At 36.8% G+C, this 17221-nt stretch overlaps 1 protein-coding gene across 8 annotated transcripts in view; it reads right to left on the bottom strand.

Moving 5' to 3' along the window:
* The window catches only part of LOC150096550 (serine/threonine-protein phosphatase 4 regulatory subunit 1-like), a 536793-nt gene that overhangs the window by 52916 nt on the left and 466656 nt on the right, over nt 1-17221 (bottom strand). For all 8 annotated transcript variants that reach the window (XM_090408176.1, XM_090408177.1, XM_090408173.1 and 5 more), the window contains one exon: nt 1090-1205. In XM_090408176.1, the coding sequence (XP_090264302.1) occupies nt 1090-1205 (116 nt within the window). The remainder of the gene's footprint in view (nt 1-1089; nt 1206-17221) is intronic.

The raw sequence follows: 17221 nt of genomic DNA, 5'->3' as shown, positions 1-17221 counted from the left end.
AAGGATCAGCAGAACTTTAAGACTCCTTAAGGGTATTAACAGAAGAAAGCTGAAAATACTTTGGATTATTTGAAAGAATGGAAGGAGGATTTCTCAAAAAGGTAACAGACAGTAAATTTTCTGGAAAAAGAAAAAGTGTAGACCCCCAATGAGATGGACAGATAGTGTGTCTGGACTGATTGTTTTTCAAAGAGTTGAATCTTTCAGGCACGTCTACAACAGGACCACCTGGCAAGGACTCGTGGCACATCACTGAGTGGCAGAGTGACCACATGGTATCTGATGATGTCCAATTAAAAACCATGGATGGGGTTTACATAGGGAATGGCAGTTTAGAGTGGAATGGGAATATATGTTTCCATATTGGCAAGTATTATTTCAGTAGGATAAGTGCATATGTTTGAGTTTGAAGTCTGAAAATAAGAGTCCAACTTAGCAAATAAAGCATAGAAGTTACAAAGTTTATTCCCCTTGACACCGTTATAATGCCAGACAACTTTTCATTGATAGCAAATGTGTGAGCATTGCTCCATGACAGAAGAGACAAGCACTAGATTATCTAGATGTGCAGCATTCACAGTGTATTTGGAAGAGATTAGGTATGTGAACAATTTGTGTAAGATCATTGGTGACAGCAATTGTCTCAGCATCTCTACCTGCTTGATTTGTGCAACTGGAAGAGGAAAGTCAGTTGTAATTAATAGAAAGGGGGATGGAAAATCCCTTTATGTTTTTAATAGCCGGGTACGAAACTCGGATCGAAATCCATCGTAATCCATGTTTGATCCGAGTTTCGTACCCGGCTATTAAAAACATAAAGGGATTTTCCAACCCCTTTCTATTAACATGTTCACCGATAAAATAGCCTTTTGGCTTATTAAATCAGTTGTAATTAGTTTATTTACAACTGATTGATGTCAACTGATTTACATGCCAATACTGCTGACTATACTTAACACCATTGTAAAAAATATGCTAATTATAACAAGAGTCCTCACTACAGCAAACTCATTTGTTCTTCAACAAACTGTTGAAGAACAAATGAGTTTGCTGTAGTGAGGAATGATGATAATTAAAATGAAAACTTACATTTGTCGCCATATCCACTTTGGAGAACCTTTGAAATTTTCTTCTAATTCATTTAGCAGCCACTTTGTCATGGAATGGTCATCACTTTCACTCAATTTTCTCAACATAACAGCTAACTGGTTAAAAAAATTTTTATTATCTTTCAGAGATGATAGAATTACATAACTACAAATTTAAACTCAGAGGTTTTTTTTTTTTTTATTTAGAGGTAACAAAAAATAATAATAATAAAAAACTTGTCTCAGAATTTGATTACAGCTCAAAAATAGTATTCAAAACTCAACATGTTCTTAACAATAAATCTAAAATAAACTAGGCCTCCTGAGGTATATCTTTTAACATTATTTAATGCTTAAAACTGTTTTTTTTTTTTTTACTAAGTAATTTAAGGAAATTACAACGTCACTAGGATATACATTAAAATAAATTTTAATATACTTCAATATTTCGGCAATGCCACGCTGCCATTTTCAAGAAACTTAAGAACCAGACACGTGCACGCAGGCACAACAAACAGTAAAGGAGGAAGAAGCAGGAAGTTATTATTTCTCCAAAAGTCCTGAAGGTGCCCTCTAGCGGGCAATGTTGGTATTCTTGGGCGATTGGGCTGAAGGTCTTCTGATGTAGGTTTCCCAAATTTGAGGCAGTCTCATGCAGCCAAATTTGTTGAAGTTCGGATTGTTTCTTAGGGCTGAAGCTGATTTCATGAAAAGCCTTCCATACTTGTATTTACTACGGTGTACTATCATGGCTTTCTTCCACCGTATTCTATGGCAAGTATCCAGTGCATGGTCCGCAAGACCAGAGTGGCTGTACTGGTGAAACCGAATGTAGTCCTTGTGTTCTGATATTGGCTGTCCTGCCTGTTTGGCCAAAGTAGGACAGCTTACAGCTGCAAGGGACCTGGTATATACCAGGTAGGTCAGGGGGGGTTGGTCTTTGGTAGAGCGGATAAGGGATGCCAAATTTTTATATGATCTGTAACAAGAAGTTGTCATGTTTTTTTTAGGATTTTTTTATTTTTTTTCCGAGGTGCCTCGGATGTAGTGATGGATTTAGAATAATCCTTGTTGTGAGGGGGGGGGGGTTACTGGTTTCAATATTTTTTTATTTTTGGGGGGTAGCCATTGACTACCCCCCAAATCAAAATCAATTTCAGTAGTCAATTTAGTCAATTTCCTATCTACTAACACTTAAATCCCTAGCCTGATCAGCTTCTTCTACCATAATCCCACCAATATCGTATTATAATACAACAGTGCAGATCTAATCACACCAAAGTGAATGACTTTGCATTTACTGACATTCAACTTACATCCGTTTTCCCATGTCTGCAATTCGAGCCTATTCAAATCATTCTGCAAGTACTGCATCTCAGCCACATTCCTGATTACCTTACCTCTCTTTGCATCATCAGCAAATAGTTATATGTCACCTGTCAAATTGTTCCCAATGTCACAGATTGAATAACAGTGGGAAAAGGACTGATCCTTGTGGTACACACTAGTTACCTTCTAATTTTGAGGGAAACTTGTGCCATAGTACTATAAATTATCTACACATAAAAACAAGAAAAAGTATTATTTATTAAATATACTGCCAAATATTTCAGTTTGAAATTAACAAACTATTATCAGTGGCTTAAGCAACAGTTTTTTTTTTTTTCAAGGTAGAATGCAAACAATTGATTCATTCAAAATAGTACGAGCCAAGTGATCTTAAATCGCTAATAGGGTCATGCTTTACTGAAGAAAACGTTAATCATAAAAGTGTAAAATAAATTGCATAAATAATTATGTAATTTATATTATCATACAAACAAACTTAATTTATAATATCATGCTAAACAGATCATTAGATAGATGTAGTATTCAGATGGTTTCTTAGGAACTTCCGTCTTTGTAAATATCATTATTGGCCTTAATTTAAAAAATAAAATAAAAAATAATAATGTGTTATTCTGATCATTTCCCATATTTTTGACAAGGATAGGTAGTCATTCCGATTCAAGTTAGGATGAAGTAAAGCTCTCAGCACTCTCTATAAATAGGTGTTTGAATTTATACTGACATCTGTGTAGAAGGCAAGTTTCAGACCAGAGAATGTTGTGGTCTGCCTCTATTCTGTGTTGCACCAATCCAGACTTATCAGATTTGTTGTGAAGAATGTAAGATTGATGTTCTTGTATTATTTTTTTCCATTGAACATCCAGTTTGTCCAAAGTAGGTAAGCTGGCAGTCACAAGGAACTTGGTATACACCAGGAAGAGACATAGTTGAGAGTTTATCTTCAGACGATGGGAAATACATAGATAGCGTATTAATGAGAAGTAGCTACTAAATCATATTTCCTCAGAATTCTTGAAATAGACTCTGAAATGCCAGAGATGTATGGGAATTAGAACTCTATGTATTGATTCTTTGTTGTTTTAGTTGGATTTGTAGGAGTCAAGCAGATGTTGTGTAATTCTTTCGGAGAGGCCGTTTAATTTCATATATCGTTTGATAGTACAGAGTTCTTTCTGTAGAAAGTTTGATTTTCACTTGGTTAGACTATAATAAATTTAGTTTAATCTTTTATCCAAGTGTGAGCAAACAAAGTTTGTGCCTGAAAATATCTTCAAGACTGGGGTAAGGTAGTACAACACCAGGCAACTCATAGCAAGGTGGACTAAGCTAACATCACTCCTATCTCAGTATCTCCCATAATGCAAAACACATCTCCATGCAGATATGTATAATGTTATGCATTAAAGGGAAGGGCAACTACCCAGACTAGTTTCAACCTTTATTGAGGTCTCTTCAGTGGGAGCCAGGCCCAGAAGTGGAGATACCAGGCAGAAGCAATGGCGAGGTCATCTTTACCTATAGGAGTTGCCAAAAGGTGTGCCACTTTTTTTTATTAAATTATTCTGGATTTAGAGAAAGATTTTGAAAGTTTATTTTTCACTTGGTTAGACTATAATAAATTTAGTTTAATCCTTTATCCCAGTGTGAGCAAACAAAGTTTGTGCCTGAAAATATCTTCAGGACTGGGGTAAGGTAGTACAACACCGGGCAACTCGTAGCAAAAGTGGACCAAGCTAACATAACTCCTATCTCAGTATCTCCCATAATGCAAGACACATCTCCTTGCGGATATGTATAATGTTATTCATTAAAGGGAAGGGCCACTACCAAGTTAAAAATAAACTTTCAACATCTTTCTCTAAATCCAGAGTAATTTAATAAAAAGGTGGCACACCTTTTGGCAACTTTTATAGGTAAAGATGACCTTGCCATTGCTTCTGACTGGTATCTCCACTTCTAGGCCTAGCTCCCACTGAAGAGACCTCAATAAAGATTGAAACTAGTCTGGGTAGTGGCCCTTCCCTTTAATGCATAACATTATACATATCCGAGGAGATGTGTTTTGCATTATGGGAGATAGTGAGATAGAAGTGATGTTAGCTTGATCCACCCTTACTGCAAGTTGCCCGGTGTTGTACTACCTTACCCCAGTCCTGAAGATATTTTCAGGTGCAAACTTTGTTTGCTCACACTTGGATAAAGGATTAAACTAAATTTATTATAGTTCTTTCTGTAAATGATGTAGAATTGAACGATTAGTTCTAGCTCGCCGAATTAAACATATTATGATTCCTGTCTTTTGAGAAGGATGATATGCCGATTGTTGGACAATGTATCTTCCAGTAAAAATGGGTTTTCTATAAACTCATGTTGTTAAATTACCTGATGGTGAGTGGATAAGAATAACATCTAAAAAGGATACTTTGTTGTCTCTTTCAATTTCCATATTGAATTTGATTAGAGTACTTTTCTTTGTGTTTATATGTAGATAATTTATAGTACTATGGCACAAGTTTTCCCCCTCAAAACTAGAATTCAATTCCTTCACAGGGAGAGCTATACCAAAAAGACCGGTAAACTATCTGTATTACAAGGTAAGCTGCGAGTAATCCTGATAGTGAGGATTACTTTAAAAAAAAAAAAAAAATGCTGTGACCTGCAGATTGCTCGTAACTTCATTAAGATAAAGAAAATTATTAAATCACCTGGTTCTCATACTATCTACAAGAACACCAGCTTATCTTTAGTCTGCAATCAACTCAAAGCAACTAAATGAGATCTTGCCATTAATATTCATCTTGTTGCTGATCTCCGGACTTTCATCTCCTCAAACTCAGACCCACAACTTTCTACATAGCTCTTAATGTGGTTAAATGCTTTCTGCAATATTCATTTAATAAACAAAATCGACATCTAAACAGACAAATCAAGCCTCTCCATGTTCTAGAGAATTGGGTTATCAACATGTCCAGACATCCTTTAACTGATAGTGAAACACTTATTCTTTCAAAAGGACACGAATTCGCTGTAGTTCCAAAAAAGATACCATTTTTAGACTTCCTTTCTAACATCGAACAAAACTTATTTCACCTCTCCAGTGAAAAGGCTAATAATCTCCACTTAGAAGTTTCATCCATCCTACATGAAGCCCGGCTCCCTCCATCGAACATATCTCCATCTGAAAAAAAAAGCTATACACTCTGTAAGATGCAACAGTCACCTTGTTATCACCAAAGCAGACAAGGGAAAAGCTACAGCAGTTATGGATTCCTGAAATTATAAAAGAAAAATTTCTCTTTTACTACAAGACTGCTCAACCTACCAAGAACTGGATCACAACCCCCACTAACAGGCAACTTAAGAAATTAAATTCCCTTCTAGATGAAGTTATAAGTTTAGATGCAGACACCATAGAAAAGTTAAATATGCATTTTGCAACAACTCCTAGGTTTACCTAAGTTCCATAAGAAAGACATTCCTCTCCATCCAATTGTAGACATTGATTCACCTACTTACTGCATAGCCAAATATTTAGCAAACCTATTGAAATCACATATAGGCAAATCTCGTTCTTTTTTTTTAAGAAATTAGTCAGATTTCTTAGACAAATTAAAAAAAAAAAAGTCTCCATACAACCTATTGATCTTTGATGTAGAATCCCTATTCAACAATGTACCTCTCAAAGAGACAAAAGGTGTCTCACCTTATTAAATTACTCTTGATTTAGAGAAAGATGTTGGAATGGAAGCTTTGCATTATGGGAGATATTAAGACAAGGAATGATGAGAGCTTGGTCCACCTTTACCACGAGCTGCCTCAGTCCTGAAGATACTTCAGGTGCAAACTTTGTTTGCTTACACTTGGATAAAGAATTAAACTAAATTTATTATAGTCTAACCAAGTGGAAAAAACTTCCAACATCTTTCTCTAAATACAGAGTAATTTAATAATAAGGTGGTACACCTTTTGGCAACTCGTATAAGTAAATATAACCTCTCCATTGCTTCTGCCTTAGTATCACCACCTCTGGTTCCCACCGACGAGACCTCAATAAAGGTCGAAACCAGTCTGTAGTGGCCCCTTCCCTTAATGCATAGCATTATACATGTCTGCAAGGAGATGTGCTTTGCATTATGGGAGATACTAAGACAAGGAGTGATGAGAGCTTGGTCAACCTTTACCACAAGTTGCCTCAGTCCTGAAGATTCTTCAGGTGCAAACTTTGTTTGCTTACACTTGGGTTACAGGCTAACCAAGTGGAAAAAACTTCCAACAAGCTTGTATTCAGGAATGGGTAGAGATTCTCTCAACCCATTCCTGAATACGAGCCCTAACCAACTTTTACAAAAGAAGAGCTTTCATGGCTCAGTCAGTATAGAGAACCTGGGTTTGATTCCTGTAAGTGAATCAAAAGGAACCATTATCTAGTCTCTTTTGACTAAAAGTGAGTTAGCTGGTCTCATACGGAGATAGGAGTTTTTTCACCCAGAAACTCGGGTTTACCAGATTAACATATTTTTGTGGTCTGGTTGGTTGAGTGGTTAGCGTATCCGCTCTCCAGACAAAAGGCTGCAGGTTTAGAATCCTGCCGTGGGCATGGATGTTTGTGAAAATACTAGTGGTGGTGGTGAACAGTAGATGTGGACATTATTATTATTACTTGACACCTCCAGGGAGTCCCAGTTTCATCGAGGGAGGGCACCTTCTCTACAACTCAATTTGGTGTAGGATGTTAAAAGTGTGATCTGAGAGGCCTGCTTGGTGAAGTTTTATTAATAGTATTTAAATATTAATACTAATAGTATATTAATAAAATTCTTGATACGACTTCATCAAAAAATAATATAGATTACAGTAAAACTATAGCTATCCCATATATTAAAGGGTTATCAGAAAAAAAATTAATAGAATTCTACACCATTATAATCTTAATGCCACTTTTAAACCACCTATAAAACTAAAAAACATATTCAACTCCTCTAAGAATCCTCTCCCCCATTGGCTCACCCTAGAGTTCATTGTATCTATTGCACTTGTAACTTACCTTATATTGGGGAAACTGAACGTACAATCCCTATCCATAAAAAAATAACACAAACAACGCATTACATTTAATAATTTTGGTGAAGCAGGCCTCTCAGATCACACTCTTAACACCCTACATCAAATTGATTGGAAAAGTACTTGTTTCTTACATCATACAAAAGAATTTGGATAGCACACATTCAGCCAATTTAGTTAAGTTTTTCAGCAAACCTTGGCTTTAGGTAATTTTCAACTTTTATTGGTTACCATCCATACTGGTTTGTTCTAATTTATATGTATAATTATATAAGTAAAAATTATTTTGTGTGAACATGTTGCTCTCTAGCTTAATTTAATTTTCTAACCTAATAGATAATAATAGGACTAGCTTTGATGTAGTAAGATTTTTTTCCACCAGAGGTCATGTCAGTAATTTTAATGGTTGACTAATCAATGTAATTTCAGCATATCATGTAGATTGTACAGCAGCTTGTTTCTTTGTATATATATGTGTATACCATAGATGATGACCTTAATGTGAAGATTGAAACATGGAGTGATTATTTTGGTTTATATTAAACTGAAGTTTTGCTCTAACAAGATAGTTGTTTCCATAATTTTTGAAGATGTATACTATTGTACATCTTCAAAATATGGTGAAATAAAGAAAATTTTTTCACCTATATCGATTTTACATAGGTCATAAAATATATAAAATTAGAAGTGTATATAACCTGCTTTAATGCATTTAACTTTGTATTATATTGTGAAAATAACTAAATGTAGAACTACAAGTATATGCAACTAAAAGGATTAGATGGAATTATGCTAGTGAACTGGAGGTGAACAATAATCTCTAAGGTCACTGAAATATAGGAGTTTTGCCACCAAGACCTAAAGTAAGCATAGGTGACATCAGGACACTTCCAGAAAATACAGGAAGTTTGGATGGGTAAGACAAGGGACGTCGAATGATATAAAAGGCAGTGACTGACAGGTTAAGGAGCTTTTTCCCCAAATTTTTCTGGAGTCTTGGGAAGAGAAGAGTAGGGAGTCCCTCGAGGAACTGTCCGGGAGATCTTGGGAAGTTTGCTGGTAGGTAACCCCAGTGCAAGGGAAGAGTCAGGAGAGGCAGTATTCAAAGGAACCTTCCGACATGTTCTTCGACGAAAGTACCAACCCACATGCATGATGATATGCTGCAACCGGAGCAGTTCCTAACATCGTCGAAGAACTATACTACTTTTCCAAGGGAGAGAACTTGCAAGACGACAACTGTCGAATAGTACTCGATCGCAGCCATTTTGAAAGAATGAGGAAGGAACCAGCAGAACTCACCCATACCCCTCGAAAACCCTACAAGATACTGAGGGCTAGTAAATATTGCTCTATGTTAATGTCCAAGATTGTTTGTGTGGATAATCGATGCTAGTCCTGTTTAATCAATTGTGGTATGTAGCAAAGAAGTTAGAGAGCCGAGCGTTAGTCTGTATGTGCAAAATGAATGGTATAAGTTTGTATATTGCTTGTGTAGACTAACGCATAGAAAGTGTTACATATAACTTGTCTTAATTTTTATAAAATTCAATGCAATGCAAGGCTTTGCAGGCTAAGGACCTCTCACATGATAAGTTGAGTGTGAGATTGCTTTGTTTAATGTTTCAAGTGATTAGCTTTATTTCATAAATTGTGATTCAAGCACGTGATAAGCCAAATGCTATTTGTAAAATATTTGTCTTAGTTAAAATAAACATGTTTTGTTTTGTAAATAGATTGCCTGATCTTTGTTAACCAATGCACTGACTCACAAAAATTTATCAGACCTGTGTGACCAAGGTATAGTTATAAAAGATATATACTGTAATAAGAACCATATATAGCGTAAAGAGATCCATAAAGAGAAATTAAAGAGATATATATATAAAAAAAAAAAATAGTCTTCCTAGAACGATATCAATTTATCTGCAACTTCTCAAAGGGCATGATGTCACTGTGTGGAATAGAGCATCATCCAGGTCTTGTCTCTGACGAGGAAAGGAGCCCCTCTAGTGGAGAATGAAGTAAAGGACAATGGGAATTGAAACGAAAGAAATGGTAGGAGAGAACAGTATTTGGAAGAGCATCATGATAGACAATGCAGTCAGCCCAGCTAGTTCGGAGAATGACAAAAGAATAATAAATGCGTTTTTTGATGAGGTTTTCCTACGCTTTCCTAAAGTTTTCACAGAAGAAATCACTTCACTGTCTTACAAGGACATGGTAGAACATGCAGTCCAGATTACCACTGATACGCCCATTCATGTGAAAAAATATCAAACCCCGATGAAGCAGATGGAAAGACTACAGAAGCTTCTACAAGATTATGAAAAGGCTGGGATCATTGAGATGTCTAATTCTCAATGGAACAGCCCCTTCATATTGATAGAGAAGCCAAATAGGAGTCTGAGGGGAGTGAATAAAGTCACTAAACCAATCGACTTCCCCCTGTGCAAGATAGAAGAGCTCTTAATAGGCTTGGAAGGAGCTAAATATTTTTCCAAGCTTGTCCTTAATTCAGGATACTATCAAATTCCCTTACGGAAGGAAGACAGGAAGTTCTTTGCATTCACCACACAGTGGCAAAAATACCAACTGTGTAGGCTTCCTCAGGGTGCAAGGAACTCCGCTATGTCATTCCAATCATTAATGAACACTGTTCTCTCTGATATGATGGGTAACGGGGTCATCAGCTTTCAAGATGATCTCCTAATATACTCCAAGGACATCATCTCCCGTAGAGACATCCTACTTTGTCATGGCAAAACTAAGTGAAGCAAAATTGTCACTGAAAAGTTGGAAGTGCCAATTCGTCCTAAGAGAAGTAGAATATTTAGGCCATAGGGTCAGTGACGTGGGAATTGTCCCTACCCAGACCAACGTGAGTGCTATACTTAAAGCAAGGACCCCAGAACTGTAAAACAGGTGCACTGCTATATAGGAATGGTCAATTTCTACAGAAAATTCATTCTTAATTGTTCAAAATTAATGGAGCCAATTGTGAAATTAACAAAGAAGGGGGCAAGGTTTAAGTGGGGGGGGGGGGGGAGCAAGATGCATATGATTCCCTGAATCTTGCCTTAACAAGATCCCCTGTCCTCGCCTACCCACGATTTGGAGAAACATTTTTATCAGCAGACGCCTTTCATGACACAATTGCCTCCGTATTGGAACAAAAAGAGGGAGAGGATTACCGTCCCATAGCCTTCATCAGTAGGAAGCTGTCATCATCGGAAATAAACTATTCGGTTATCGAAAAGGAAGCACTGGCAATTGTTTTCTCTCTACGAAAACTTAAACAATTGCTGATGGGACAGTATGTTGTCCTAAGGCCAGATCATCAACCACTATCTTTCATGGCTTCTATGAAGGACAAAATCAAAGAATAATTAGATGGACACTCGAGTTGCGGGAATACACCTTAGACATTAAGTACATTCCAGGAAAGAAAAATGTGGTAGCGGACTACCTGTCCAGATCTTTGGGCTCTGATAGTGAGGAGAGGAACCCCATAGAGAATGCTAGTGGTGCAATATGTATTAATAGGATTGAGGAGATCAAAGGCAGAATCCCCCCAGCACCAAAACTGGGAGAAGCCTCTAATAATAGAAGCCCAGAAGAGAGATCCTAGTTGGGGAAGCATCTATGATAAAAATAAAGGGTGGGGAGCACCCTCCAGAAGAATTCTCATTTCTCAGAACAGTGCACATGGATGAAGAAGGATTACTCCTCTCTAGACAAGTGATAGGAGGCAGATGGAGAGAGAAGATACTGGTCCCATCCGCCATGATACCGTGGATACTTTACACATTTCATGATTCGGATTTGGCTGGCTACCAAGGGATCGATAGAACATGGCACAGAATCAATGAGAGATACATTTGGAAAGGAATGAGAAATGATGTGACTGCATACGTTTCCTCTTGCCACATATGTCAAGCTAGATCCACATTTGGGGGAAAGGCTCTGCTGCAACCTTTCCCTGTTCCTGTCAAACCCTTTCAAGCTGTGGCAATCGACATAGTCGGATCCCTCCCCACTACGCAGAAGGGGAACAAATATATACTCGTAGCTATGGATATGTTCTCTATTCCTGAAGCAACAGCGATGAAGGACCAGACAGCAAAGACCATAGCAATAATTTCTAGGTATGGAACTCCTCAAACACTTCTATCAGATCAGGGAGCAAATTTCACTGTGGAGATTATGTTACAGTTGTGTAAACTGCTTAAAATTAAGAAATTATTCACCACCCCTTATCATCCTCAAGGAAATGGGATGTGCGAGAGGCTGAACAAGACGCTCAAGCACACTCTCACAAAACTAGTCGATAGTCGAGCTTCGAACTGGGACTCCTACTTGTCTCAACACTTTATTCGCATGCAGGACGGCTATTCATTCAGCAATCAAGGAGTCTCCCGCTGTTGTACTGTACGGATTTGAACAGAGGTTCCCAAATGAATTGAGGCATGCCCATGCTGACACGGGGTTTTCGGACATTGACTAGTATTTGAATGCGCTGGTCGAAAAAAATAAGCTGGCATATGAGATCATCGCTGAATCCAGCAGGAACAGCACTCAAAAAACCAGAACATACATAAATAAACTTAGAAAATATAAAGACTTAAAGGCAGGAAATTTAGTTCTACTTGAGCAGACTGCCATCAAACACAAAGGAGGAAAATTCAGAAAGAGAGCATCAGGACTATTTGTGATTGTAGAAAAACTTCCCCCCCCCATGACCTATAAAATTCAGGATCAGAAAGATCAAAATAGAATAACAACAGTGCATTCCAATCGACTAAGGCCTTATAAATTCAGAAATGATAGCCTAGTCTGTTTGGGAGAGGAAATGGAAAGAATCATAGGAAGAAGGAGAGTCACAACCCCCCCTGGTTGAAAGAGAGAGAGAAGGAGGGAGAAATAGATCGCCGTGGGGGAATTACCAGATACCGTAAGAACACATTTTCAAAAGGGTTATTCGAATCAGAAAGATCCCATGACTACCCGAAGGAAGGGGGCAGCAACGTGATGAATGCAGGAGAAAGAAAATTTCATCAAACCAGATATTTCTTGAGATATAGAAGAGTTAGAGAAGACTAGCTACTACCCCCCGGGAAAACTTTGATCCACGACCAGTGAGAGAATAACACACAGCTAATGTAAAAAAAAAAAATTTTCCATCCATATTCATTGTTTTTAAAATTTTTTCATGAAAGGGCCTTTGTAAAAATATTTATGTAGCTCCAAAAAGTCTAAATATTTTTATATAAATTTTACCAAGGTCAAGCCCAGTAAGAATTGTAACTTGTACATAGATGTTTGTTTAAATGTAAATAATCCCAATGGGAATTGTATATGCTCTCTGCCAAATAAGGGAATATTCTAGAAGGTGTAGTATTAAGGCAATACCTCCACTAGTAAACAGCATATTTTTAGCTCTTTGTAAAGACGTCAAATTTTGTGTGTGTTCTACATGGAAACGCTCAAGGTCAGTGCTAGTGTACCGACAAAAGCTTCAAACGAATGTCCGCTGCCAGAACGAATAGGATTTAGGGAGTGTTGGAGAAAAACAAAGGAAGGGTCAGTCTGAGAAAAGGATCAAAGGATTTCATGAAATGTTCGGGGATCACATATCTCCGTGCAAGGATTCGCAAGTGACCTAATAAAAGGCGTTGGCGAAAAGATTACAACATCGGTTCCAGGAGTTCCTCAATCGGTTGTCCAGAGGTCATGATCGAGAAGTCGCTAACGGTTGTCCGTCAGATGCAAGCCATCAAGGACGCGACTTCAAGAGAAGTCATGCCAGTGATCTAAAAGAAAGATGACGAGGAGCCAATATGCCAGGCAAAGCAGATATTTGATGACGAATCTTCGTCGGGAGCTGTTAACCAGAGGGAAGAAATTGCTCGATTAGTCCAACATGCATCCAAGCATTCCACAAGCCGATAATCTTCATCCGAAGTGCGACGAGTACAGCATCCCAGAAGCGTCAGTAAATCTATCGCCGGCGTAAAGAGGGAGAGAAAAACCTAACACGGAAGAAAAGGGAACAGAAGTCCAGTTCGAAGCCAAGTGCACAGTGGGTAGCAGCTATAAAGTGAGTTGACCCGTTTGTTCAATTTTCTTGTGCTTTTAAGAGAACGTTTATTAGTGGACTGTAAAGTAGAGGCTGATCTAAATAGGCATATTTAACAGTTGAAGATTATAAAGTAATTATTTGTCAGGAATTTGTAGTTGAAATAAGTCACAATGTAACTGTTTGCTGAATTGGTGAAACTAACCTATAGAATATTCCCAGCATAGAAAGGAAGGAGCAATTGTGTGTAAAAGATATTGTATATGTGTTCAATGAATAAGAGTTAACAATTAAGTAATAACTACCATTGCTCAGTATAAATGATTTATGTTATATTAAGAAAATTAAATATGTGATATGATTTGTGTGAGTAAAATGCAGGAACTTAACTAATTTATTTATGCAGATTTCAATTGAGATGTTTTTTTTCTATTACTCCAAATGCAGTGTAAATTTGTCTTATGTGAATTAAATTTTGTTGTTTAAATATTAAATAAGTGTCGCCTGATTCTTAATTATTTGATGCACTGTTCCGAAAAAATATTAGAGCCTATTAGCGGGAACCCAGGAGAAAGGATAGTAAAGGATAGAGAGTAGATCACGACTGCAGATACTAATCAAATTAGGGATATTCTGAGGGTAAATGGAAAACTACTGGACGCATTTTACACTTGTTAATAGAAAATGAACATCAGTAGCGCTTTTTAACAGAAAATTTCTCATGTTAATAAAGAATAAAAAATTTACATACTCCTTGATGGTGCAGTCATTAACTAATATAAATTTTTCAAGGACTATTAAACATGATCATTAGCAATCTAAATTGAGGATCTGCCCTTATCTAGAGGTTTTTCCTTATTTTATGACACTAGCACATATAAGGGTATACCGTACGATGTTGGGGGTGGGGGGAAGTAAGTTAAGCAGATTACAAGTGGACTAAGGTCAAGAAATAGTTTTAAGAATAGAACATTTTAGGCAAAGATAGATGTCAACGTCTCCAAAGGAATTTAATATAAGTGCAAGCAGGTACAGATATCAATGTTGGGGGGGGGGGGGGGGGATTCATTAAAGATAAGAGTAACTAGAAAACAAAGACAATTACAAATGGAGCAGTTCGACATGAATAAAAATAATAATTAATAATTATTACACTATCATCAACTATGGATTGAATTTATTTTCAATTGGAGGAGGTTATTGATATACAGAAGGAACAGAATCAGTGAAAGAATTAAGCACTTTGGAATCCAAAGATGAGTTGCAAAATTGTCGAGTAGAGATGTATCCAACATTACATGTATTGTGCAACTTTGGGAGCTCATTTGTCAAAGCCAGAGGATAGACCATATAACAGGAACTTGTTTCACAGGCTTTTCTGCCATGCGCGCACACACACACAATATACCACAATTATCAGGAACAATCATTTCAGATTTTCCCAAACTTTTCCATTATATTTGCCCAAAGAGGGATGGATAAGATTCCATACTGAAGTTCCAGGTAAGAAGTGAAGTCAGGCATTAAGTGAAAGAAAAAGAAACAGCAAATTGATTATAAAAAATTTTTACCCTTTTTAGGAATAGGCTGAATATAGCCTCTTCCTAAGTTATTCTATACACCTAAACCTCTTTTTATGCGAATTGGGATATCAAACAAAAAAATTTTAACGTGATTTTTATTCACTTTTACGTGACCAAACTCTAAAGTCTAAGTTAGGAAAAAATTCTAAATTCTTACGAATTTCATTTATTGGAAATTCCCCGAATTACATAACTGACTGCACATAAAAAAGCAGTTCTTAGCAGTTTGAATTTGGTGTTTGAGTAGACAACACAGTTACTGCATTTTTTAAGTGAAATCAAAATAAAAATCGCGCTATAAAATTAATAATTTTGCCAAGAAATAATAAATGGTAAGCTACATGTAATTTTCAAACTTTCATTTCATTAACTGAAGATTTTAATCCAGCCCTCACATGATGTCGCTGATAACCAAAAAAAAAAAAAAAAAGGAAAGCCGTTTCCTTGAATATAAAAATTCAACTTTTAAATAGTCTTCAAACTGGGGAAGGTGCAAAGGCTGTGGGTAAGCATTTTGGAGTCTGTGAATCAACTGTCAGATCTATAAAGAAAAATGAAGAGGCTATTAGAAAAGCGGTATGTTCTGGTACAAAATCGAGTGCGAAATTATCACATCATACACAAGAGATGTCGTTCTAGAAAAGGCCGAAAAAGCTTTAGTGATGTGGATAGAAGATCATCATCATCAAATTCCTGCCATGTACCTTCAAGGGGTGTACAGGATATGATAGTACTACATGAAAAAATTACATCATTACTAACTTCCTATCTACAATTTTCCATCAGTCTGTTACTTGTCAAGACTCCAACATTATCAGATCTTATATTTCTATCGTCTAAGGCACTTTGTACCGTATCAATCCACCTATATCTTGGTGTTTTCCTGCCAACCTGGCAGAGAACACTTGTTCTGCTAATCTTTCCTCTCCCATTCTATTTAAGTGACCATACCACCTGAGATTAGCTCTGCTAACGCATTCCTGGATGCTGACAATGTCAAGTTCTTTCCTAATATCCTCATTTTTAATATGATATTGCCATTGATGCCATCTGTTCATGCCTATAATCTTTCTCAGGACTCTCATATCTGCAGTCTCTAGTCTTTGGTCAAGTGTTTTACTTCTGACCCAGCTCTCAGATCCATAAGTTAAAACTGGTTTGAACACTGTCTTGTATACAGCTAATTTAGTGTTCCGACTAATTTCTCTCTTATTCCATATGAATTTATTCAATTGACTTCCCACCATACCAGCTTTGCTGATTCTGTTGTCTATTTCTTTATTTAATTTACCATCTTCAGTAAAAATCGTGCCTAAGTAGCTGAAATGTTTCACTTGTTCCACAGGTTCTCCATTCACAACACAGTTGACATTTTCAATGATTCTGCCTATTTTCATTGTCTTTGTCTTTTTATTGCTGACCTTCATACCATATCTATTACAACAGCTATTAAATTTAGTCAGAGAATCTTGCAGACTCGTAGCGGATTTATTTAGAAGTATAACATTATCCGCATAAAGCAAAGAGCTGACATAAACATCTCCAATTTTGATATCAGGTTTAATACCACTTTCCTTCATAATGTGATCCACATAGATAATGAATAACAGAGGGATAATGTACATCCTTGTCTCACACTAGATTTAACATTAAATCATCTTCCTGTACTTCCTTCAATTATAACTGCTGACTTACAACTCAAATACAGACTAAGTATTGCTTGATATAATGCCCCATTGACACCATATAACTGTAGCATATTGAATAGCTTCTCTCTCTTGGCACCTTGTCATATGCCTTTTCCAAATCGACAAAACTTAAATACAGATCTTTGTTATATTCCCCTGCTTTCTCGACTATTTGTCGTAAAGTGAAGATCTGATCCTGACAGACTCTATTTGGCCTGAATCCAGCTTATTCTTCACCAAGCTTTTCTTCCACAATTCTTCTCGACCGTTTCTCAAGTATACTTGCATAGATCTTGCCAGGAACACTCAGTAGGGAAATACCTCTGTAATTCTCACATTCAGTTTTATTTCCCATTTTATATATGGGTACTA

Source organism: Typopeltis vanoorti, chromosome 18 (genome assembly GCF_054136105.1).
Source record: "Typopeltis vanoorti isolate ZY-2024b chromosome 18, IOZ_Tvanoo_1.0, whole genome shotgun sequence".
Lineage (NCBI taxonomy): Eukaryota > Metazoa > Arthropoda > Arachnida > Uropygi > Thelyphonidae > Typopeltis > Typopeltis vanoorti.
This window is presented reverse-complemented; position numbering and strand designations above follow the sequence as displayed.